At 52.6% G+C, this 23,262-nt stretch overlaps 2 protein-coding genes across 2 annotated transcripts in view; one reads left to right on the top strand and one right to left on the bottom strand.

Moving 5' to 3' along the window:
- Window positions 1-23,262, top strand: part of LOC147645220 (uncharacterized) — a 170,070-nt gene that overhangs the window by 21,015 nt on the left and 125,793 nt on the right. The gene's annotated exons all lie outside the window — the stretch shown is intronic.
- LOC147645226 (olfactory receptor 14J1-like) lies at window positions 8,247-9,182 on the bottom strand. Its single transcript, XM_086874777.1, has one exon. The coding sequence runs from the start codon at window positions 9,180-9,182 to the stop codon at window positions 8,247-8,249; it is 936 nt and encodes a 311-aa protein (XP_086730903.1).

Raw genomic sequence — 23,262 nt, 5'->3', positions numbered from 1 at the left:
AACAGAAATAGTTTTCTTGTGAGAAACTCCGTAGATTAGCAGAAGAAAACTTCTGTTTCTCTACAAAGACTGATGAAAAGACTCTAGCAGGAATTGGGACTGTTTTAAACACCAAAGTTCCAAAGTTTTTTGTCTCTATGTTGTCATGTGAACAAGGGAATGGTTGGGTAGTGGGGGATAAAAGGGTTTTCTGGAAGTTTATTCTGGTGTTCCTATTCTTGTAGTTTTGTTAATAAACTTCCTTTATTTCCTTTTAAGTTTTAAGCCTGTTTTGCTCTTGTTCTAATCCATATCTCACAGCAAGAAATAAGGAAGTTTTCTAGTAATTTTTTAGTTACTGCTTTAAAACCACGACAGTGTGAAAGAACAATTCCTCTTCTTGGTTTAAGACCAAAACTGCAACATTTAAAGTTGTTTTATTAAGCCGTGGAGACAGAGAGAAGACTGTGGACTAAGGCAATGGCTGAGGTTGCTGTATCTTAAGGAAGAGCTGTCAGTACCAAGTTGTTACTCAATTTTTTGCTGCTTTGGGCAGAATATTCAAAAGATAGACAACTTCTGACAAGCAGTAATCCTTTCCTTATACCCCAAGTATTTGGATGCTTCAGCACATTTATCACAGCTGCCAAAACTGGATTCACAACCTGTGGGTTTCAAAAGGAGAGCGAGATTTTGCCTGTTCTTGCTTTGGGAAAAGGGGAAAATATTCTCATTCCTTCTTCTCTTTCTTTGCCTACATCTTTTTCACCGACTTTTGACTGGACTCAGCTCAGTGATAAACCATCCACAGGAGCAGCCAGGGCTCCTTGTGGCTCTTTCCTAGTGAGGAAGCTGTGCTGAAGCCACACCTCCTGTAAAATGCACTCAGCATTTTACATACTGAGCTTTCCTATCAGCCTCCCACATCTCAGCCATTCTGTGCTGGGAAATGACAGACAGGGCTGCAGAGTGATGGGGGAAGGAGGGGAGAGGAGACAGTGCTTCGTTTAATTATCCCACTTCAGCCTGATTGCTGCAGTGGTATCTTAAAAGTGAAAAGATTTGGAAACTAGATTTCTGGTAATTAGCATTGAGAATATTGTAATGCCAGCAGCCAGCCTCTTTCACCGAGGATTTACTTCTCTGGGATGAAATTGCCAGGCTCTCACATCCTCTGATCTCCTCAGAGAACCAGCTCTCACACGTGCTGGCAGACAGCATCTCTGGGCTCAGGATCAGGGGCAGGTAGCAAAGAGGGGACTCTGTCTGTCGGGGCTGGGGAAGATCCATCTCGTCCTTCAGGAGGGAGCCCACGCTGCCAGTGCTACAGCAGAGTGTTTGCAGGCACTGCTGTCACCACATCCTGATGTGAAACTGCTGCCATTTACTGCCCTGGCTGAGGCTGGGGTCCAGCACACATAATAAGAGAGGCGCTTGAAGCAAGTAGTCAAGAGTGAAGGGAGTGTGAGTGTCAGATATTGATGATCCAGCGTGCCCAGTCTGCAGCTGCACTACTGGGGGAAACCGAAAGAAAGTATCACAAAAGCAGCAGGCATCACAGATGGCCTTGCACTCTTTCCTGGACAAAAGATAGATTTAGGTAATAATTCACCTAATAATAGATTAGGTAATAAAGAATTAGGCTGTATGAACCTTCCTGAGGAGCTGTGCTTGTAACACAGGCAATGGTAAAATATCAGCAAAAGCTGCAGCACACTCAGGCAGCAGACACTGTCTGAGACAGAGCAGAACAAACCATTTGGATCCCCAAAATGACTGCTCACATGAGACCACAACCTCCTGATCACTCCCTAGGTTTGTACCCATTTGGGGGGATATTTTGGAATATATCTTGGCACAAGCAGGCATGTGCATCAAAACCAAGGAGTTTGCCAAAGAGAAATAGAGGAAACTTGCTACCCACCAGCTGTGATCCTGGCCAGGAGCTTGGGCAATAGCACATGAACACCTGTTTTCATTTGCTGAGTGGTGCTGTGACACAGGGGTGAGCAGTGACATGAAGCTTTTCATCTGGCCGTGATCTGCTTTCAAAGCTCTGTAAACAGCTCTTAGCTGAAAATATCATGTAACTTTTTTTTTTTTTTTTTTCCCGTTTGTTGCACGCAGTTCATCCTCAGAGGAAGAAGAGCCCCTGTGCTCATCTGGGCTTGGGAACAGCAGCTCCCTTGAACACAGCAGGCATTCAACCTGAGGCTGAGCAGGTTCAGGCACTGAGCCACGAAGCTCTAAGTGTGCAGGCTTGCCTTGCATAAAGAGGGAATTGTGAGTTGTTAACTGAGGGAGAGAGCTGCTGGTTGGAAATAAGAGGAAATGCATTAATAGAAATTCAATTTAAGTTAAGAAAAAAAAAAAATAGCAGACCAGCCTAGTTAATTTCATAAGGATTCATGAGTAAAAAAGTAAGACCTTTAGTTAGGAAATAATTGCAAACTTATGACCTGAGGCAACAGTCAGAACTTGCTGAAAACAAAATGGCACATGTCATTAAATTTAATAATGCTTAATTATAGAATCATAAATATTTGAGATTGGAAAGGCCCATCAAGTCAGTTAAGTCTCCCTCCTTATCAATGCAAGACTGTTCCCATATGTTGCACATATGCTGGTATGTTTTCTACAGACTATTAGAACCCATTGTCAGGAGGATTTGCCTTAAATTCCTCAGTTTTCTCTTTCTTAATTTCATTCCATTACTCCCTGATATACCTGCTTGTTTCCTGCTAAGTAATTCCTTTCCTTCCCTAGGGTGTGTGTGTCAGTCAAACATCTGTAGATGGTTGAAATGCCTCTCCTTAGTTATCACTTAGCCAAACTAGACATATTGATTTAGTTCTTTTAATCTTCCTCATGGGTAAATTCCTCTAGTCCCTTAATTATTTTGTTGCTCTTTTCTGAGCTCTGTCTTTCCAAACCCTTCTTGTAGTCATATTAAATGCAGTATCCTAGTTCTTGTCATCCAGAACCATGGAAAAATCAGGGGTGCTGTTGCATCTCCGTTGCAATGAGATGTGTCTGACCCACTATAATATTTTTTCCCCTGATCTATCATGCTGAGCACCATGCAAGGCTGTAGAGAGGTCAAGACAACCTCTGTTTTTAAAACTCTGCCCTGCAGCTATTCCTTATGGTGCTGTCAGCAGGGAAGGCATTTTGTCTTCTAAAACCTTACCTCTGATAGTTTTTCCATCTGAAAACTATCTGGGCCAGGGGAAGCACCCAGGGACCTGCCCTGCCTGGGGGAACTTATACCTGGATCTTATAACTAAGTATCAGAAACAAGGGCACACACTCTGTATTCCAGACTCCAACATTTTATTCTTATTCTTAATTTTCCATGTTTTAAGTACTACTATGTCTTCATCTACTTCAGCTTCTACCTCTTCTTCCTAACATTCCTATTCTTATTCTTGATCATTTTTTGGTTTCTGGAGGGTCTTATGCAGGTTTTACTGGGGGGGGGTTGGGGTTTTTTTCTTTCCTACTACTACTTCCTAAACACAACTTTCTTTTCTTTTGTTAGAATTGTGTGTGTTGCAGTCCAGCAGGCCGCCGTCGTGTCCTGGGAGCAACACCTCCTGTCTGTGTCCATTCCTCATGGCCAAAGTGCCCCAGGATCAGCATGGAGTCCTTTCCGGAGGAGAGGAAATGGCCTTGGAGTCCAGCAGGGAGGAGCTGGAGCCAGTGTCCCTGCAAAGGGCCAAGAGCCGTGTGGCTGTGGCCCTCGGGGACCCGGTGCAGGGGTGCCGCTGGCAGTGCCAGGCTGCCGCTGGGAGCCGATGACTTTCCAGGTGCCTTCCCGGCCGGACGATGGGCCGGGATGCGGCGCTGAGCCCCGGCAGTGAGGGTCCCCCTTCGGGTGCCGCTTTGGGCTGCCGTGTGCCCTCGGGGAGCTGCCCCAGGGGTGCTACAGAGCGGCTGGGGCCGGCTCGGCCCACAGGGCCAGCGCAGGCCGGGGCAGCCCGTGCGGCTCCCTCGGGGCGCCGGGCAGGCCGCGGGGCAGCCGCCATCTGCAGCCCGGCGCTGCTGGCAGCGGGCGCTGATCCTGTGGCTGTGCCGCCAGGCAGGGGCAGCAGAACAGCCCCCACAGCCCCCACAGCCCCCACAGTGCCCGCAGCACCTGCAGTGCCCGCCTCAAGAGCGAGCGGCCTTTCCTGTGGGGAAGCGGCTGCCCAGGAGAAGAGACATCTTCCACCATGGCTTGGGCTGCCAGAGGGCCAGGCCCGGCACAGAGTTGCTCTTGCGGGCACAGCTCGGGCTCCTGGCACTCCACCCAAGCTTCTCGAGGGACAGGCAGCAGGATTCCCTCTTGGGCTAAATCTGCCAGTCTCTGCTGCCTGGCCTCTTCTCCTTCCTCGTGCAGCTCCAGGACGCTCACCTCATCCCAGTCATCGTCCTCCCGCTGCCAGGCCTTGAGCTGGCTGCACAGGATGTCGCAGTATTCCCTGCTGTCCTGAGCCAGCTCTCCATCACTGTCATCATCCCAGCTGCACCTGGAGGATTTTCTCTTTGCTTTGCCTCCAGTCACCTCCTGGCCATCCTGGCACAGCTCTTGCTTGCGGCAAGCTTCCCAGTCCAAGAGTGCCCGGCGGCTCGTGCCTTCTCCTGGGGACAGCCGCTGTTCAGGAGATTCTTCCCAATCTGAGAATTCCTGACAGTGATCGCTGTCCGCCTGCCACGGCTCCTGCTCCCTGCACTCGCCCCACTCGGAGACAGCTGGGGAGGGCTCTTGCTCCCTGCCCTCATCCCAGTCCCAGAAATGCCAGTAGCTCCCTCATACTCGGACCAGCTCTTGCTCAAGGCCTTCATCCCACTCAGAGAGCTCCTGGCAGCTCTGGGCTTCTCCTGGGGACAGCTGTGGCTCAGAGCAGGCTTCCCCTGGAGTCCCTTGCTGGAACTTGTTCATTTCTCCTCGGCAGAGCTCTGTCTCTTCCTCAGCGCAGGACTCCACGGCTCCTCTCCTCCCTCTGCTTGCCCTCTCAGCCTCCTCCTGCTGCTCCCTCAAGGCCTGGGCTCTCTGTGAGCCGGGCCAGGGCCTGGGGGGCTGGGACTTGGGCTTCGCCTTCTCCTCCTCCGTGCCTGCAGTCCTCTGGCGCACACAGGTACCTGGACACAGCCACTGTCCTGGGACTGACCCAGGCCCCACAAGCCCTTTATATACCCCCCAGCCGGGGCGGGGCTCTGCCATGTCACAATGGACTTTGGGCACAGCAAGGTCCCGCGTCACCATGGCCCCTGACGCACCGTGCCTGTGTCACAAAGGGCACCCCAGCACCCCGTGCCTGTGTCACAAAGGCCACCCCGGCACCCCGTGCCTGTGTCACAAAGGCCACCCCGGCACCCCGTGCCTGTGTCACAAAGGCCACCCCGGCACCCCTTCAACAGCCCAAGGCACCAGGAGCAGCCTGGAGCAGCCCAGGCCTTGGGGGATTGCAGCCCCTTCTTCTGAGCCGCTCCTTCAAATGATCAGGAGTGGCTGGGGCCAAGTGAAGGTGCAAAAGGAGACCGTGTGTGTCTTCCTTTGAAAGACAGGGGCCTGCTAAGGGAGGCAGGAGGCTCCTTTGCAATGGAAAATGTAAACCCCCTTGTTCCCAATTATTATCCCTTTGAAAGGCACTCTCTGGCAAAGATAGGAGGACAGGAAGAACAGTTTGTGCTGCTTTTGCATGAATTGCTATTTGGTGAGCAGGGAAGAAGCCCCTCATGGAAATGATTTTACTGAGAGGAGCTGCTAAGCGAGAGCTGCCTCTGTGCCAAGCAAAATCCAAGAGCTGGCTAGCTGTGGGAACTGACTACCTATTAAAGCATTTAAAAAGCTGGATCCACCTCTGTGAGATTGACATTTTGCAGACAGGCAAGCCAGGGAAATCTCTCTCTTGCTTCCACCTTTGAGGAGGTACCCGGCTGCCGGTCGGGCCGGGCCCCGCTGCACTGCGGCCCTTGCAGTCGTGCTGACAGTGGCCACAACAATCCTTAAAGCTTCAGGGTCCCCTGACACCCAGGCAACCGAGGAGGAAATTAAAGGAGCGGGTTCGCTGGAGTCCCCAAAACCAACTGGAACAGGAAAATCAAGTAGGGATGAGGCCCATAAAGCCTGCGCAGCACAGGAGCAAAGTGCAAAGACCAGGCCTAGGGGCAGACACAACAATATCTAGGGGAGGTGTGAGGGTGCAGTCTGAGGGCATGGGTCCAGACACAGACTGGGGTTAGAAAGATGCAAAATACTGTGATGAATTGCAACCAATCAGGGGAGAGATACAGGAAGATTCTAGAAACATAACTTTCAGTGGGGTGACTTGATGAACGTATGAATTGCCATCAAGCCTTTGGCAAGTGCTTCCCAAGGCTTGAACTCAAAGCCTGCTGCTTCAGGGCTGAAGTCTTTCTGGCCCTGTGTCCCAGAAGGGCTGAATCGCACAGGCTCGGCCTGGCGGGGCCGGGCTGGCCCCAGCAGTGACCGGGTGGGGACGGGAGGCTGTGGGACCCCAGCTGAGGCTGGGCCGGACCACGGCTGCTCACACCTTGCCGAGCCTAAGCCGTGCCCCGCTGCCGGTCCCCGCTGAGCTGGAGTCCGCTGGGCTCCGGGAGGAGCTCCGGGTGGGTCCAGGCCCCCTCGGCCATGGCCTGTGCAGCACATGGTAATTGAAAGAAATTGGCCAGGAGACAAAACTCCTGTTTGATGCCTTTGTTAGGATTCAGCTCTTGGGGTGGGGGGGCCCGAGGGGCTGTTTGCACCACAGCCATTCCCACACTGTCAGCTCCAAAGAGGAGACACAATTCAGCTTTGCAGCACACACTGCAGAGCTGGGGCTTCTGTCCTCATGAGAGCAGCCAGGGACCTGTTGTCCTGGTTTGCTGTCTAGGGTTGTCAGTCCTTTCCAGTCCTCTTTAGGTCATGGTGATGCCAGAAGATGGTTTCTAAGCAGGTTTAGGTGATGCTGGGAGATGATCTTGCATCATAGCTTGCTCTAATATGTTTCCTTGTCCTTTTATTCTTCTGTTAGCTCGTTGTTTTGGTGTCCTGCATGCCTTAGTTTGCATATTACTCGGTTACACAGCTTCCTGGGAGTTTCTGTGTTCTAGTGTGGCACAGAGACCATGGGAGTTGCCTGGTCCTGTGGCACACCTTTCTAATGGGTTGCTTTTGTTAGTTGGATTTAGCCCCCATGGGAGCAGCTCTGTTACAAGGCAGCAGGGAAGTAAGGGGAAAGGGTACAGGAATGTCTCATAAGAACCTTTAAAACACTTCAGAAACTGGTAAGTAATTAACATTACTAATAACCATCAGAGTAAACAAGGGGTACAAGGTTTACAAATGGGATAAGAACATTAACTGTACCTAACTAAACACAGTATTTTATCCTGGGTGGATTTCTTGAGAGATTTTATTCATGACATGTGCCTGCAAGGATGCGGCACCTCTCTGTGCTGGGGGAGAGGCCAGGGCTGCACAGGGGGGATGTTGTTGGCAGCTCCATGAGGACGCTCTGGGACGCTGCCCTGGGGTGTCCAGCGCAGTGGGGATGGATCAGTCCCTGCTCTGCTGCTCCTTCCCGTCTCCCCCAGGGACCTTGCAGAGCCCCAGCCATGCTGTTTGCCCCCAGCCTGCCCACGGCCAGCCTGGGGCTGCTCACGGGGGTTTTCTGTGCTGAGCTTTGGCCTGGCCGTGTTCTTGAGAGAGCCCGGGCAAGGAACCTGGAGCCCCCAGGCCCTGCCCTGAGGCGTCAGCGCTGCCCCAGCAGTGCCCATGGCCTGTCCCTGCTGCAGCCCCGGCACTGCCACCCCCAGGGCTGTGCCCGGCCCCGAGAGCACTCAGGCCCTGCAGCAACACCAGGGCCAGGAGGGCAGCGGGGCAGTGGCACGGGAGCAGCACTGGCAACACCAAGTGCTGCTGCTCCTGGGCACAGCTGCTGTGCCAGCACTGATCTGCCCCCAGCTCTGCACACAGACACTGCTGCTGCAGCTGCAGAGAAGGGAACAAAAGGGGCATCTCTGGAGAAAACTTTGCTGGGAGATTCTTTAGTTCATTTAAAGCCACCAAGAGCGCAGGCCCTCATGGACACTGTCTTTGGCCACAGGGAAGGTTTAGAGAAACAAGATGAGAAATGGCACAAACAATGACATTTATTGAGGAAAAGATTAAAAAACTAAAACAAATTAAAAAAAAAAACAACAAACCACAACCAAATCAACAAGAGCTATCAAAGATTACTTTTATTACAAGTGATTTGCAGAAATTGGCCAGCAGTTTAATGTTTCTGAAACCATCCAGTCATCAGTGTCCACACTGCAGCCTTGAGCTCCTGGTTCCTCAGGCTGTAGATGAGGGGGTTCAGGGCTGGAGGCACCACTGAGTACAGAACTGACACTGCCAGATCCAGGGATGGGGAGGAGATAGAGGGGGGCTTCAGGTAGGCAAATATGGCAGTGCTGAGGAACAGGGAGAGCACGGCCAGGTGAGGGAGGCAGGTGGAAAAGGCTTTGTGCCTTTGTCCCTGCTCAGAGGGGATCCTCAGCACAGCCCTGAAGATCTGCACATAGGAGAAAACAATGAACACAAAACAGACAAATACCAAACAGACACTGACTGCAATGAGCCCAAGTTCCCTGAGGTTTGAATGTGAACAGGACAGTTTGAGGATCTGTGGGATTTCACAGAAGAACTGGCCCAGGGCATTGCCATGGCACAGGGGCAGGGAAAATGTACTGGCCGTGTGCAGCAGTGAATAGAGAAAGGCACTGGCCCAGGCAGCTGCTGCCATGTGGGCACAAGCTCTGCTGCCCAGGAGGGTCCCGTAGTGCAGGGGTTTGCAGATGGACACGTAGCGGTCGTAGCACATGATGGTCAGCAGGGAAAGCTCTGCTGAGATGAAGAACAGAAAGAAAAATACTTGTGCAACACATCCTGTGTAGGAGATGTCTCTGGTGTCCCAGAGGGAATTGTGCATGGCTTTGGGCACAGTGGTGCAGATGGAGCCCAGGTCAGTGAGGGCCAGGTTGAGCAGGAAGAAGAACATGGGGCTGTGCAGGTGGTGGCTGCAGGCTACGGCGCTGATGATGAGGCCGTTGCCCAGGAGGGCAGCCAGGGAGATGCCCAGGAAGAGGCAGAAGTGCAGGAGCTGCAGCTGCCGCGTGTCTGCCAATGCCAGCAGGAGGAAGTGGCTGATGGAGCTGCTGTTGGACATTTGCTGTGGCTGCACATGGAGACCTGTTCATGAAGAAAAAGAGCAGTGACAAATCAGGAGAGGCTGGGACTCACCCACCCTTGTTCCTGCTCTGGGAAAACTTCACCCAGGTCCCTGACTGATCTCCAGCTGTGCTGTCTGTGTGTTCCAGGAGCAGCCAGGCCTGTGTCTGGAGGCTCTCCAGGAGCCATCCCTGCCCTGCTGCCCTGGGTTTGTGGCCATGCAGGAGAGGGACTAGGCTGGAAATTCAGGATTTGTCAGGGGAATCACTCCTAATGCAGGAAGGCTTGTTGCCATCTGCACACACACTTCTAAAGTATAGCAGGAGTTGGTTTTACAAATTGTTTTCCTACCCACAAATCATTCCTGGTTCTCTGAGGTCAGAAATCCTCAGCATTTCTGCTGCACTCAGAATTTCCCACTGAGAGATGTGAGAGGCAAAGGATTCCCTGTGGCTTAGGGAAGGTGAGGGGCTGGATGGGCTTGTTCCCAGCTGCCCTGGGTTTGCACCTTTGGCTGGAATCAGAGCACAATCTCACTCCTGTGTCACCCTGGCATAAACCAGACCCTGCCCAGAGCAGAGGGATCCCTGAATGTCTCACCCTCTCTAAAGGTCTCTGGGCAAGGTCTCAGCACCCATCTCTGCCAAGGACACTCACGGCTCCCTTGGCAGAGCCAACAGCATTTCCTCAGCTGTGGCATCTCTGCCCTTCCCCGTGGGACATTCAGGGAACTCTGAGAGGCTCTGGCACAGATTTGCAGCCAGGAGGGCAGCTCAGAGCTTGGAAGGACACAGCAAGGAGATCCCCAGGTGTGCCCATGATGGGATCTCAGGGAGGGGGCTCAGCTCATTCCCCTTTGCCATGGACTGCTTTGCCCACAGCCCCACAGGTCACAGGGAAGCTGGGACACCCCATTCCCATGGACACACCTGCCTGGCAGCAATCCCAAGGGCAGGGCCTGACTCAGCTGCTGCAGATGCCAGAGCCTCCCTGAGAGCCCCAGATACCAATGACAATATCAGAGCAGTGCATTTAGCCTGTTTAGGAGGCTCCCAGCAGAGAGACTGAGCACCCAAACTTACAATTCTGGCATCTCTGTAAATGTTCAAACATTACTTTGCTGTTCCTGGTGTGTCCCTTTCAACTCAGAATGTTCTGTGATTCTGGGATTACAATTCCTCTTCTGCTTCTCTCATCCTGCTTTTGTCTATAATCAAAAGAGAAAAAAGCCCCAAACCTTTGCAACAGTGTTAGAACTGTTGTAAAGTAAAGTAAAAACCAGACCTTTATTGGAAGCTTCCAGGTTTTCCAGTGGGGATGGGGTGCACCCGGCCGCTTATTTCAACAATTTATTAAGGTTGATTAATTAGGATATTTAACAGAAACATTCAATAGGAGATTCAGCTGCCCCAGTTACACACCCTTGAGTCAACCCATTGGAGTAGGTCCAAGGATTTCTTTGCCCCACTTTTTGTTATGACTGCTCACATTCTGGTTAGAAAACAAAATGCTCTTCCTGTAGCTTCTGTCCCTGATGATAAGACAATACAGTATTTCAGAAATGTATTTAGAAGATCAGATTATTGTTCTAAAATCTAAGAGAAAAGTTAGGAAACATGCTAGAGTTAATTAAGGATAATAGTTATATAAGTATGTACTAGTAATTTTATAGAGTTAATAAAGGATTAAAATTTTGTAACTATATAATATTAGTCTACAGATCTAAAAATATATTAAAAATGCATAAAAAGCAAAAATCTTTTCGTCATCATCTCAACTTTCCCACCCTGCTTAAAGCAAGAAATTGAGCACAGTCTCAGGGAAGCTCCTGATTTTTACATCAATCCCAGGCTCACCTTCTTTTGGGAAGTGTCCTCTGGAGCTGTGCCCAGGCTGGACTGGAGCTGGGAGCAGCCCTGCCCCACACAGCCCCTCTCAGCAGCAGCCCCTGCCCTGCTCAGGGTGGCTCCTTCCCCCCACAGCTTCTCCCCAGCGCTGGGAGCAGCTCCCCGGGCCGGCTGAGAGCTGTCCCTGGCAGGCAGCAGAGTCCCTGCCCCAGCACAGCGCCCTGGGCTGCAGGACCCTGCTCTGCAGGACAGCCCTGGGCACCCCTGGCTGCTCTGCACAAGGGACAGGCAGAGAATGTACTCACAGAGTCTGTAGGCACTGGCATGTTCCAGCTTGAGGAGATGCCTCCAGGAGCTGCAGCTGCATTGTCCTGCAGCCAGAGGCTTCCTGTGCCAAGGGCTGGCAGGGATTCTGCCCCAGGCACTTCTCAGCCCCTTCCCAGCCCTGACTGATTGAAGCTCTCTGTGCCTCTGGGCTGTGCCCAGGGTGGCTGCAGGCAGTGCCCCAGCCCTGCTGGGCTGGCAGAAGAGCTGCTCAGCAAGAGAAATGTGCTTTTGAAGCTCTTCTTGGTTTCCAGGAGCTGCCTCTGTGCCAGGAGCCCGGCCCAGCTCAGCAGCACAGACACAGCAGCAGGACTTTAATGAGCCTCTTGGGGCTTTGTGCTGAGGCCCTGAACATCAGTCCCTGACAGGGAGGGGAAGAAAGCTCTCAAGAACTCCAAGTCAGAATCCAACTCCAGAGTTTCTTTTCCTTTTAATGGGTCCCACTGAGGGATGTGACTGAGAAAGTGTCCCCAGGCCCCAGGCAGAGCAGAGCACTGGAGGCACTGATGACAGCTGGGGACAAAGAGAAGCCAAGCCTTGGTGCCCTGGGCCACAGCAGCCAAAGCTGTGCCAGCAAGGGCTGTGAGGAGACACCTTGTCCTGAGGCCCTGGGGCCTCCTGGCACAGCCCCAGCAAGGCTGGCCACTGTCACCCCCTTGGCCTGCCCTCAGCATCCCCCCTAGCCCACATGCCAGTGGCCTCAGGGATCTGCTGGAAGGAGTCCCTGGGGAGCCTTGCTCAGGAATGGCCCTGGGGGCTCCTTCATGCTCCCAGGGACTGCAGCTTTTTCAAAGGACTTTGGCTTTTGCCTTGGAGTCTCTGAGAGCTTTGTGCAATCCTGGCCTCCAATTATCTGCTGTAATTAGTCCCTTGAGAGCCTTTGTCAGTAACAACACTCAGTGGGGCTCATTAATGCTTCAAGGTACTTCAGGTTCTTAAGGCACTTTCCTTTTTTCTTCCCACCCTGAGTCTCTGAGAAGTTTTTGCAATCCTGGCCCCAATTATCTGCTTTAACGAGTCCCTTGGGAGCTTTGCATTGACACTCAGTGGGGCTCATCAATACTTTGAGATACTCAGGGCTTTTTCAGCTACTTTGGATTTTCCTTCCCACACTGAGTCTCTGGGAGGTTTTTGTGCAATCCTGGCCTCCAGTTCTCTCCTCCAAGGAGTCCATGAGGAGCCTGTGTTGGGGATGGACCTCAGTGGGACCCATTAATACCTGGAGACACTTTGGGTTTTTCCTCTGACTTGGACTCCTGGAAGGGTTTGTGCAATCTCCTCTCAGGTCCTGAAGTTGAAGGGCTCAGCTCCAAATGCACCACGGGACTCATTAGGATCAAGCAAATCCTAACAAACCATGGCTGTGCCTTGATTTCCCTCTGGTCTTGTTCCGTTCTTAGGAAAGTTTCCTACAACAGTTATGGAGAAATAGTTCAAAGATCTTCTAAGAAATATCTGTTCCTATTTTAAAGGGTGTCTTTCATTCGTGTTCTCTTTAGAGCAGAGGTGATTGCAGCATTCAGTGATGGATATTGATCCAGGGTCTCTCCTAAGGAGGTCTGGCCAGGTCAGAGAAGCTGTGCCTTGAGGTCTGACCCAGTGGGGACAACCTTGCTCCACATTCCCCAGCCCCATCCTGTCTCTCCTCACTCCCCTGGGACCTGCTTTGCTCACAGAACTGGCTGCACTCAGGCAAAGAGGGGTTTTCCTTCTTTGATTTTAGCAATCTAAAACTGCTGAGTTTCCCCATGGAAAACAGACACCCTCCTCAAGTGTGTGCCAAGGCCAAGGTGCCACCAAGGAGGTTCCCCTTCCCCAAGGCAGAGCCACACAAGGAATGTTTCAGACACACAGGGAGTTCTACAATAAACACAACCCCAGAGTTGGCTGAAGGCAGAATTAGAGCAGCTGCTGAAGGACAGACAAGCTTTGAAGTCCTTGCAGCTGAAAGCACCAAGTGGGTTGTTGGGAGGTGTGTGAGTGAGGCAAGAGTGAGGGAAGGGAAATGCAGAGAGCCCTGGAAGTGTTTCTGTGCAGACAGGCTGCTGCAAGGGCAGGGTTGGACTTCTCTGGAGGGAACTGTGAGGGAGGTTGGGGCAGAGTGACCTCCCCAGTGACCTCGAGATGTCACACAGCCACCTGGGATGTCACAGCCCACTCAGTGGTGTCACACAACCTGCCCTGGGATGTCACACCACATTTCTGTGATGTCACATCTCTTCCTATATGCCACAAAACCACCTCGTGATGTCACATATCCTCCTGTGATATCACACAGCAACATTTGATGTCATAGTTCACTCTGTGATGTCACAGTCAGTATTGTGATGTCATACAACCTGTCCTGAGATGTCACATGGCTCTTCTGTGATGTCACTGCCCACTCCTGGATTTCATATCACCACCATGTGGTGTCACAGTCTGCTCAGTGATGTCACAACCCTCTCTGTGATATTCTTTATCTAACCTCTGGTGTCATAGTCCTCTCTCTGATATCACCACCCACTAAGTAACATCACCCAGCCCACTCTGTGATGTCATGCAGCCACACTGCGGTGTCACCCCCTGCTTTCTTATGTCACACAGTCCCCTCTGTGATACTGTAGCTGCTCTGTGACCTCACACAACAAACTCTGTGATGTCACAGCCCCATCTGTGACCTCACACAACCCACTCGGAGCTGTCACACAGCCCCTTTCTGACATCACAACTGCTCTGGGGCTCCAGGACACAGCCACAGAGGTGCTGCTGGGACACAGCCCCCTCTGGCACATCCCACAGCCCCTGCCAGTGCTGAGCCCCTGGCAGCTCTGTCTGGGCCTGCTCTCTGTGTCCCTGAGCTGCCCTGGCAGGGCCCCAGCCCTGCTGGGCTGTGCTCAGGAGCTGCTCCTGGCCAGAGCTGTCTCTCTGCAGCGCTGCCCTTGCCAGGAGCTGCCTCTGGGCCAGGAGCCCGGCCCAGCTCAGCAGCACAGACACAGCACCAGCACTTTCATCACCCTCTCGGGCCTTTGGGGCTCTTGGCATCACACTCAGTCCCTCAGAGTGTGCTCCAGAAACTCCTCAAGAGCTCCAAGTCAGATGGAAACACTGAAGTTTCTTGTAGTTGAAATGAGAGACACGAGTGAGAAAGCATCCCCAGGTTCCAGGCAGAGCAGAAGACTGGAGGCCCTGATGGCAGCTGGGGACAAGCAAGGGAAAGGTGTCTCTGGTGCTGAGCAAAGCTGGATGTGTTTCAGGAATGGCAAGGGCCAAGGGCTGAGCCCCAGCCCCTGGCAAGGCAGATGCTGTCCCTCCCTCATTGCTCAGGGCTCTTCCCGGGCCACTGGCATGTGGGGATGTGCAATGCCAAGGGCAGCACCATGGGGCGGCCCCTGCCAGGCTGCTGAGCAGGGACAAGGAGGCAATGAGGCCCAAGGGCTGCCAGGGTCACTTGTCCCCTGCTGGCCTCAGGCCCAGGGCCAGCAGCCATGGCCAAAGGGCTGCACAAGTTGCCTCTGGCAGGGCCTTGCAGCTGCACAGCCCAGGGCCCTCAGCCTCTACCTGCTGCTTATGTGATGAGGCCTCCAAACCCCATCCTGGGAGATTTTTGGGTCTTCTCCATGGTCTGTGAAAATGGAAACACTGGTCAAAGATATATTCTACCAAATCTTGCAGTGACAGAAAAAGGATCAATATGTTTAAAGTGACTAAAAATGGATTTGGATTTGTTGGAGGAAATATTTTACAATGAGAGTGGCACAAAACTGCAGCTGCTTTTCCAGAGAAATGGATGCCCCATCCCAGGACTGCTCCCAGAGCAGGAGCTCTGTGCAACCTGACACAGTGAAAGCCGCTTCCCTACCCAAGGATGGAATTGCTGTTGTGTGGGTTCTCTGATGTGCTGGGTGTCCTCACAACCCTCCTGGCCAGAATGTCTGCTGAGGGCCAGCCAGGCTGCTGCAGTGGCACTGACCTCACAGCCATCACCATTGCAGCCATGTCCCCTGGGCCTGGCTCTCCCCTTTCCTCTGCCCCTGCCTTGTCTCTGCTGCCATGAAGAGTTGTTTCATTATTATCTTGTCCCCAAGGTGCTGGGGCCAATTGCTTCCCAGTCAGGCTCCTGGAGCAGCAGTGGCTTTTCAGAGCCCAGCCAGAAATGAGCCCTGAAGCAGCAGCTCTGCAGTGCTGGCCACCAGGCCGGGGTGCCAAGGGAGCCTTCTGGCCATGGCCTGGAAGCAGCTGCTGCTGCCAAGGTGCCTTTGGTGCCTCAGGCTGTCCCTGGCACAGCTCCCAGCACGGCACTCTGCACTTGTGCCCGAGCCCTTCCCTGGCTTGGGGCTGGCCTGGGGCTTTTCCTGCAGCGGGAACTGCCCTGGCCATGGTACAGGAAAGGCAGTTCCTGCTGGAGCAGGAGGCTGTGCCTGGAATGGGCTCAAATAACACCAGATAAGCCCTGTTCACTTCAAAATTGTTTCCTAGAGCACTATAGTCTAATAATTTTTATAGCTCCTCTACTCTGGAGTAAATAACTCTTTTTCTTTATTTACTCTGTGGTGTAAATAAATCTGTCTAATCATGCCAGAATCAGTCACAGTTGTATTTGTATAAATATATCTGATATTCCATTGTTAATCCTGTGGGGAAAATTGCATTATGGTTCAATTCCACCTGTCCAATCAGCACACATAAACCTTTAACAAACTCTGGGGCTGGGATTGAATCCAGCTGCTCCCAGTCCCCTGCCTTAGAAGGAATTTAAAAGTCTAGGTGACCTGAAGGGGTTTGGGGATCCCTGGTGGCTGCTGGGTGTCATTTCTCCATCTCATGACTCAGCAGGTGTTTCTCCAATAAAGAAATAAAGCATTTGCCTGAAGCTCCCACTTAGCGCATGAAACAAAGCCCTGGGAGTGTCTGTGACATCCCGGCTCTTTGGCAGCCTGGGGACTCCTGGGATGTCACCGTGGAGCCCCCGGGAGTGCCTGTGACAGAGCGGTGCCTTTGCAGCCCAAGGTCCCCTGGGATGTCACCATGGAATTGCTGGGACTGCGTCTGAGCACACGGCTCTTCAGCATCCCCAGAAACCCCGGGGTGGTCTCTCTGGAGGCCCTGTCTGTGCCTGACTCAGACCTGGAGCCAGAGCCCATTGCCATGGCAACCATTTGCAGGCCCATCCCCAGGCTCATGGGATCCCAGAGCCACAGAATTGGCTGAGTTGGGAGGGAGCCATGGGGATCCTCCAGTCCAACTGCTGGCCCTGCACAGGACACCCCAACAATCCCAGCCTGGGCCTGGCAGCACTGGCCAAACGCTGCTGGAGCTCAGCCAGCCCTGGAGCTGGGAGCCTTCCCTGGGGAGCCTGTTTAGTGCCCCAGCAGCCTCGCGGGAAAAACCTTTTCCTCACATCCAGCCTAAACCTGCCCGCCTCAGCTCCAGCCGCTCCCTCCACTCCTGTCCCTGGGCACCAGAGGGAAGAGGTTCCCGCAGCCCCCAGCCAGGGACCCGCTCCCAAGGCTGCTGCCATGGCAACCAGGCCTGGCACCAGCTGGGATGCTCGGTTTCCACGGGCTGGGCTTCAGGAATGGCATTCCCCAATTTCCTGCTCCTGCTGAAACCGCGATGCCGCTCGCTTCCCTCCCACCTGCCATGGAAAGCACAAAAGGCAAAGATCCCAGGCTGGGATAAGAAGAATTTATTGAGAACAGCAACGAGATAAGGAACAAACAGACACAGAAACAATTTTGGTAACAGAAAGGATAAGACAAACCATTCACCTAGAAAACTAAAATACCACCAACTGACTCTTCCTGGACACGTATTTCCTCCTGCCAAGAAAGGACACCCTTCTCTGGTGAGAGAGAGGGAGTCCTTTTCCTGCCCCTGGCAATGACCTGAGATGGGATTGAATATAATGGACCATGATCACAGTCTCACAGTCTTTGATCCCACATCATGACATTGCCATGGGCAGGAAAAGGTACAGGTGTCTTCCCAGCATGGATCCCAGGGAACATGGATCACCAGGTCTCTTCCCAATGTGGATTCTCCATGGGCGGATGAAACTGGAGCAGTGCACAAAGCTCTTCCTGTATTTTGAGGCACTTGTAGGGCTTCCCTTACCGGTGCCTCCGTTGATGTCTGCCAAAGTTAGACCTGTCTGAGAAGCTCTTCCCACACTGGGGACACTTGTAAGGCCTCTCCCCAGTGTGGATGTGTTTGTGGGTATTGAGGTTGGATCTGTGGCTGAAGCTCTTCCCACATTCCCCACACTTGTAGGGCCTCTCCCCAGTGTGGATGCGCTGGTGGGTGGTGAGGTCGCAGTTTCGCTTGAAGCCCTCCCCACAGTCAGGGCAGCAGAAGGGCCTCTCATCCGTGTGAATCTGCTGGTGCTGGATGAGATTGGAGCTGCTGTGAAACCTCTTCCCACACTCGGGACACTCGTAGGGCCTCTCCCCAGTGTGGATGCGTTGGTGGATGATGAGGTGGGACCTACAGCTGAAGCCCTTCCCACATTGCCCACACTCGTAAGGCCATTCCCCAGTGTGGATCATCTGGTGGCGGATCAGGCTGTTGCTGTGGCTGAAGCTCTTCCCACACTCCAAGCACTTGTAGCGCTTCTCCCCATCCTGAAGCCGCTCATGGACCACCAGCTCAGAGCCCCGGCTGGATCTCCGGCCGCCTTCCCGGCACAGGGTGGGTCTTTCCTCCTCAGAGCACCCTGGGATGGGTTTGGAGCCACTCCTCCTGTGGGATCTCTGGGGATTTTCATCCCTATTGGATTCCTGCACTGTGGAGCTGCTCACAATGGCCTCTTCCACGAGCTTCTGCTGCGGGGATTTGTCCTCCCTGGTCTCCATCCTCAGTTCCTTGTCTGGGGGAGGAAGGACAAGGAGAGGATGGGATTTGCCTCCGTGCCAGAGGGAAGGGGAAGGAGATCCCCCCAGTGCGTCCCCGGCAGGACGGCGTCGGCAGCGGGGTTGTCCTGCAGCCGGGGGCCAGGCTGGGCTGGGAGATGGAGCAGGAGAGAGGGGGAAAGGGGCACTGACTTCCTCCTCACCTGCCTGGGTGTCCTGGGACATCTTCCTCTTCCTCACAGCCTCCTTCTCCATCCAGCCAAGGTTTGGGATGGGAAATCCTGGTTTGGGAGAAAACAATGAATGAGCACGTTGAATTTGAAGGTCCCTCTGTCCAAGTCCCTCTCTAGAAGTCACCGGGAATCTGGGGTGTCTTGATTTAAAAGGAAAGGTGTTTACTAAGGAAAGGAGAAGCCTCCATTGAAATTGATAAAAATGTAAGCAACAGCCCTTTCCAAATTATTATAATCTTGATTTCAAAGTGATCCCAGATAAAAATATAGGAATAACAGTTCTTTACTAAAGAAATTAAAATGAAAATGCAGCAGTACAATAGAAAAAACCCACAAAAAAAACAGCACTCTGAAAGAGTCAGAATACAACCTGATACCCTGTTGGTCAGGGTGCTGGTAGCAGTCTGATTAAATGGTGGCTGCAGTCCTCCTGGAGTGACTGATGTGCTTCTGTTGAAGCAATGATCCCATAGAAGATTGTAGCTTACCTCTGAAGTTCCGGTGCTGTAGATGAGTCTGGTCTCTCCTCTGGGAATCCAGTGGAGAAAGACTGCCTGTGGTGCTTTGATGCTCTGATTATATCCATGCAGGAATGCTTGGCTCCTCCCCCTGGGTGGAGCATCTCACAATGGGATGATGTCATTTTATCATTCCTGCAGTGAGACTCAATGGCCCATTAACAGAAGATATCCCCTTGGAGGAAGGATGGGTGGTGGAAGAGATAAAGAACATTGCCCCACCTGGTTTTAACAGCTGGCCCATTAACAGAAGACATCCCCCAGTTATGAGGGATGGCTGATGAAAGAGATAAAGAAAACTGCTCCACTAGTTTTTAACAGATGTTGACAGAATACATGCTTTTGGTTGAATCTTGCATTGCAACCCAAGACATGGGGTACATAAAAATTGTACACCACCAAAATCTGGCCCTGAAAATGCCTCCCAGGAGTTCTAGTTCCATCTCTGTTCTCTCCCTTTTGGTGTTCAGGCTTTCACCCCTGTCCCAGCTGCTGGGGGTCACACTTGTACTGTGGGTCCCCTGTCCACTCGGTCCCTGACCTCTTCTTGCTGCTGTGAGTGCCAGGAATTTGAAAACTTCCTCCCATTTCCATCTCCCCACTTAGGGATGCTGGAAGTTTTTGGGGTCCCAGGGTCCCTGCTCCCCTTATTCCCTTCTTGGGGTTGCAGGGGGACCAAGGAGACCCCCCTGCCCCTCTCTATGCAATTGAGGGTCCCACGAATCATGGTGCTCCTCCTCTCTGGGATCCCCACTTTGGGGTCCTGGGGGACACAGGGCTCTGCTCCTCCAGGCTGCCTCTGCTGGCAGCTGCCACTGGGAACCCCAAATGTCCCCCTAAAGGACATTTTCTTCTCAGCCTTGGTGTTCTTCATTCTCCAACAATCACCCCCAAAAACCCAACCCAGGAAGCCCCCAGGATATCTGGGCCGGGCTCCCCCTCCCTGGTCACCTGTGGGATAGGGGGGGTGTTGATCCCATGGATGGGGGGGCTGTGAATTCAGGGAGTGAATCCCAGCTTGACTGGGATATGCTGGACCTGAGATCATACTGGGATAACAAGCACCTAACTGGGATTACTAGGAGTGTCTGGGAATGGCTATGGAGATGCTGAGGGCAGCTGGGATATACTGGGCGTGTCTGTGATCATACTGGGGATGACTGGGAACACACTGGGAACAATGGGAACCATGCTGGGGACAACTGGGAGCAACTGGGAGTGACTGGGTCTACACTGGGGGCAGCTGGGCATGACTGCAACCTTGCTGGGAGCAGCTGGGATCATCTGGGAAGCGACTGAGACTATACTGGGGCCAACTGGGTGCAACTGGAATCACGCTGGGAGGAACAGGGAGCAACTGGAACCATCCTGAGGGTAACTGGCATCCTACTGGGATCACAGTGGGAGCAGTTGGGCCATACTGGGCAAGACTGGGACCATACTGGCAGCAACTGGGACTGCACTCAGGGTGACTGGGAGTGGCTGGGAGCAACTGGGATCAGGCTGGAAGCACCTGAGGAGTGATTGAGAGCAACTGGGATAGACTGGGAGAGACTGAAACCACAGTGCAGGTAAATGGGAACAACTGGAACCACACTGGATAATTCTGGGAGCAGCTGTGCCCATGCTGGGGTCATACTGGGATCCTACTGGAACTAGCTGGGACCATACTGGGAGTGAGTGCAAAGGGGCTGGCTGGGACTGGAACTGTGCTGGAGGTGACTGGGAGCAACTGGGCCTATCCTGGGAATGACAGGGAGTCACTCTGGCCATGACTGGAATCATGCTGGAAGGATATGGGAGTGACTGGAACCATACTGGGGGTGGCTGGTACAACAGCTCATACTGGGGGTGACTGAGATTGTAGTGGGAGTGACTGGGAGTCACTGGGATGCTTGGCTCCTCCCCCTGGCTGGAGCATCTCACAATGGGATGATGTCATTTTATCAGTCCTGCAGTGAGACTCAATGGCCCATTAACAGAAGCTATCCCCCTGGAGGAAGGATGGGTGGTGGAAGAGATAAAGAACACTGCCCCACCTGGTTTTAACAGCTGGCCCATTAACAGAAGATATCTCCCTGGAGGAAGGATGGGTGGTGGAAGAGATAAAGAACACTGCCCCACCTGGTTTTAACAGCTGGCCCATTAAGTGAAGATATCCCCCAGTTATGAGGGATGGGTGATGAAAGAGATAATGAAAACTGCTCCTCTAGTTTTTAACATGGTGATAGAATACATACATTTGGTTACGTCTTGCATTGCAACGCAGGATATGGGGTCCATAAAAATTGTACACCACCAAAAATTGGCCCTGAAAATGCTTTCCAGAAGTTTTCCATCTCTGTTCTCTCCCTTTTGGTGTTCAGGGGTTCCCTCCTGTCCCAGCTGCTGGGGGTCATGCTTGTACTGGGGGTCACACTTCTACTCGGTCCCTGACCTCTTCAGGCTGCTGTGAGTGCCAGGAATTTGAAAAGTTCTTCCCATTTCGATCTCCCCACTTAGGGATGCAGGAAGGTTTTTGGGGTCCCAGGGTCCCTGCTCCCCTTATTCCCTTCTTGGGGGTGCAGGTTGACCAAGGAGTCACCCCTGCCCCTCTCTATTTAATTGAGGGTTCCTCGAATCATGGCACTCCTCCTCTCTGGGCTCCCCACTTTGGGGTCCTCGGGGACACAGGGCTCTGCTCCTCCAGGCTGCCTCTGCCAGCAGCTGCCACTGGGAACCCCAAATGTCCCCCTAAAGGACATTTTCTTTTCAGCTTTGGTTTTCTTCATTCTCTAATCATCACCCCCAAAAACCCAACCCAGGAACCACCCAGGATATCTGGGCCGGGCTCCCCCTCCCTCGTCACCTGTGGGACGGGGGGGTGTTGATCCCACGGGTGGGAGGGGGCTGTGAATTCAGGGAGTGAATCCCAGTTCGACTGGGATATACTGGGCCTGAGATCATACTGGGATAACAAGCACCTAACTGGGATTACTAGGAGTGTCTGGGAATGGCTATGGACATGCTGAGGGCAGCTGGGATATACTGGGAGTGTCTGTGATCATACTGGGGATGACTGAAAACACACTGGGAACAATGGGAACCATGCTGGGGACAACTGGGAACAACTGGGAGTGACTGGGTCTGCACTGGGGGCAACTCCAGCTGGGCATAACTGGGACCATGCAGGGAGCAGCTGGGATCATCTGGGGAGCAACTGGAACTATACTGGGGCCAACTGGGTGCAACTGGAATCACACTGGGAGGAACAGGGAGCAACTGGAACCATCCTGAGGGTAACTGACATCCTACTGGGATCACAGTGGGAGCAGTTGGGCCATACTGGGCAAGACTGGGACCATACTGGCAGCAACTGGGACTGCACTCAGCGTGACTGGGAGTGGCTGGGAGCGACTGGGATCAGGCTGGAAACACCTGAGGAGTGATTGAGAGCAACTGGGATATACTGGGAGAGACTGAAACCACAGTGCAGGTAAATGGGAGGAACTGGAACCATGCTGGATAATCCTGGAAGCAGCTGTGCCCATGCTGGGTCATACTGGGATCCTGCTGGAACTAGCTGGGATCATAATGGGAGTGACTGCAAAGGTGCTGGCTGGGACTGGAACCATACTGGAGGTGACTGGGAGCAGCTGGGCCCATCCTGGGAGTGACAGGGAGTCACTCTGGCCATGACTGGAATCATACTGGGAGGGCCTGGGTGTGACTGGAACCATACTGGGGGTGGCTGGGTGCAACAGCTCATATTGGGGATGATGAGATTGTAGTGGGAGTGACTGGGATCATTCTGGAAGTGTTTTTCTGTAGATCTTCTGTCTTTCTGGTCTCTTTTTATTCTCTTTCCTATCCTACGTACCTGGAATATTTTTGGATATCTTAATGTTACCCAAAATCTTAAGGGTTAACACTTTTTAGGTTAAATGAGCTAAGTTTGCAAAGTTAAGGCTATGGTAAGAGTTCTTTGTGCAGTTGGATGTTGTATTAAACCCTTTGCCATAGTTCCTTGATTGTCTGTATTTCGTCAGTTAAATTTTGTGTCATTTTGACCTCTTAGCTCAGTTGGTCAGAGCATGGTGCCAGTATCACCAAGGTTGTGGGTTCAATCCTTGTGTGGGCCATTATCTTAAGAGCTGGACTTGATGGTCCTTGTGGGTCCCTTACTACCAAGAATATTCTTTGCATCTGTCCATGCTGAGAAGATCTGGTGGGTGTTTCTCCTGTGCACCAAATTCAAGCACAGGAACCTTTGGTTACCACCAGCATTGAAGTGTTCTGGGGTGTTACAGCCCTGCAGGCTCACAGTGACCTCTTGTTTCCATAAGG

This window comes from Cyanistes caeruleus, unplaced genomic scaffold (assembly GCF_971803275.1).
Source record: "Cyanistes caeruleus unplaced genomic scaffold, bCyaCae1.hap1.1 HAP1_SUPER_30, whole genome shotgun sequence".
Classification (NCBI taxonomy): Eukaryota; Metazoa; Chordata; class Aves; order Passeriformes; family Paridae; genus Cyanistes; species Cyanistes caeruleus.
Note: the sequence above shows the minus strand (reverse complement) of the source record. Positions and strands in the feature narration are given on the sequence as shown.

What these genes read in the sequence shown, in the direction of transcription:
- LOC147645226 (XM_086874777.1), bottom strand. Translation starts at nt 9,182, where the DNA reads ATGTCCAACAGCAGCTCCATCAGCCACTTCCTCCTGCTGGCATTGGCA.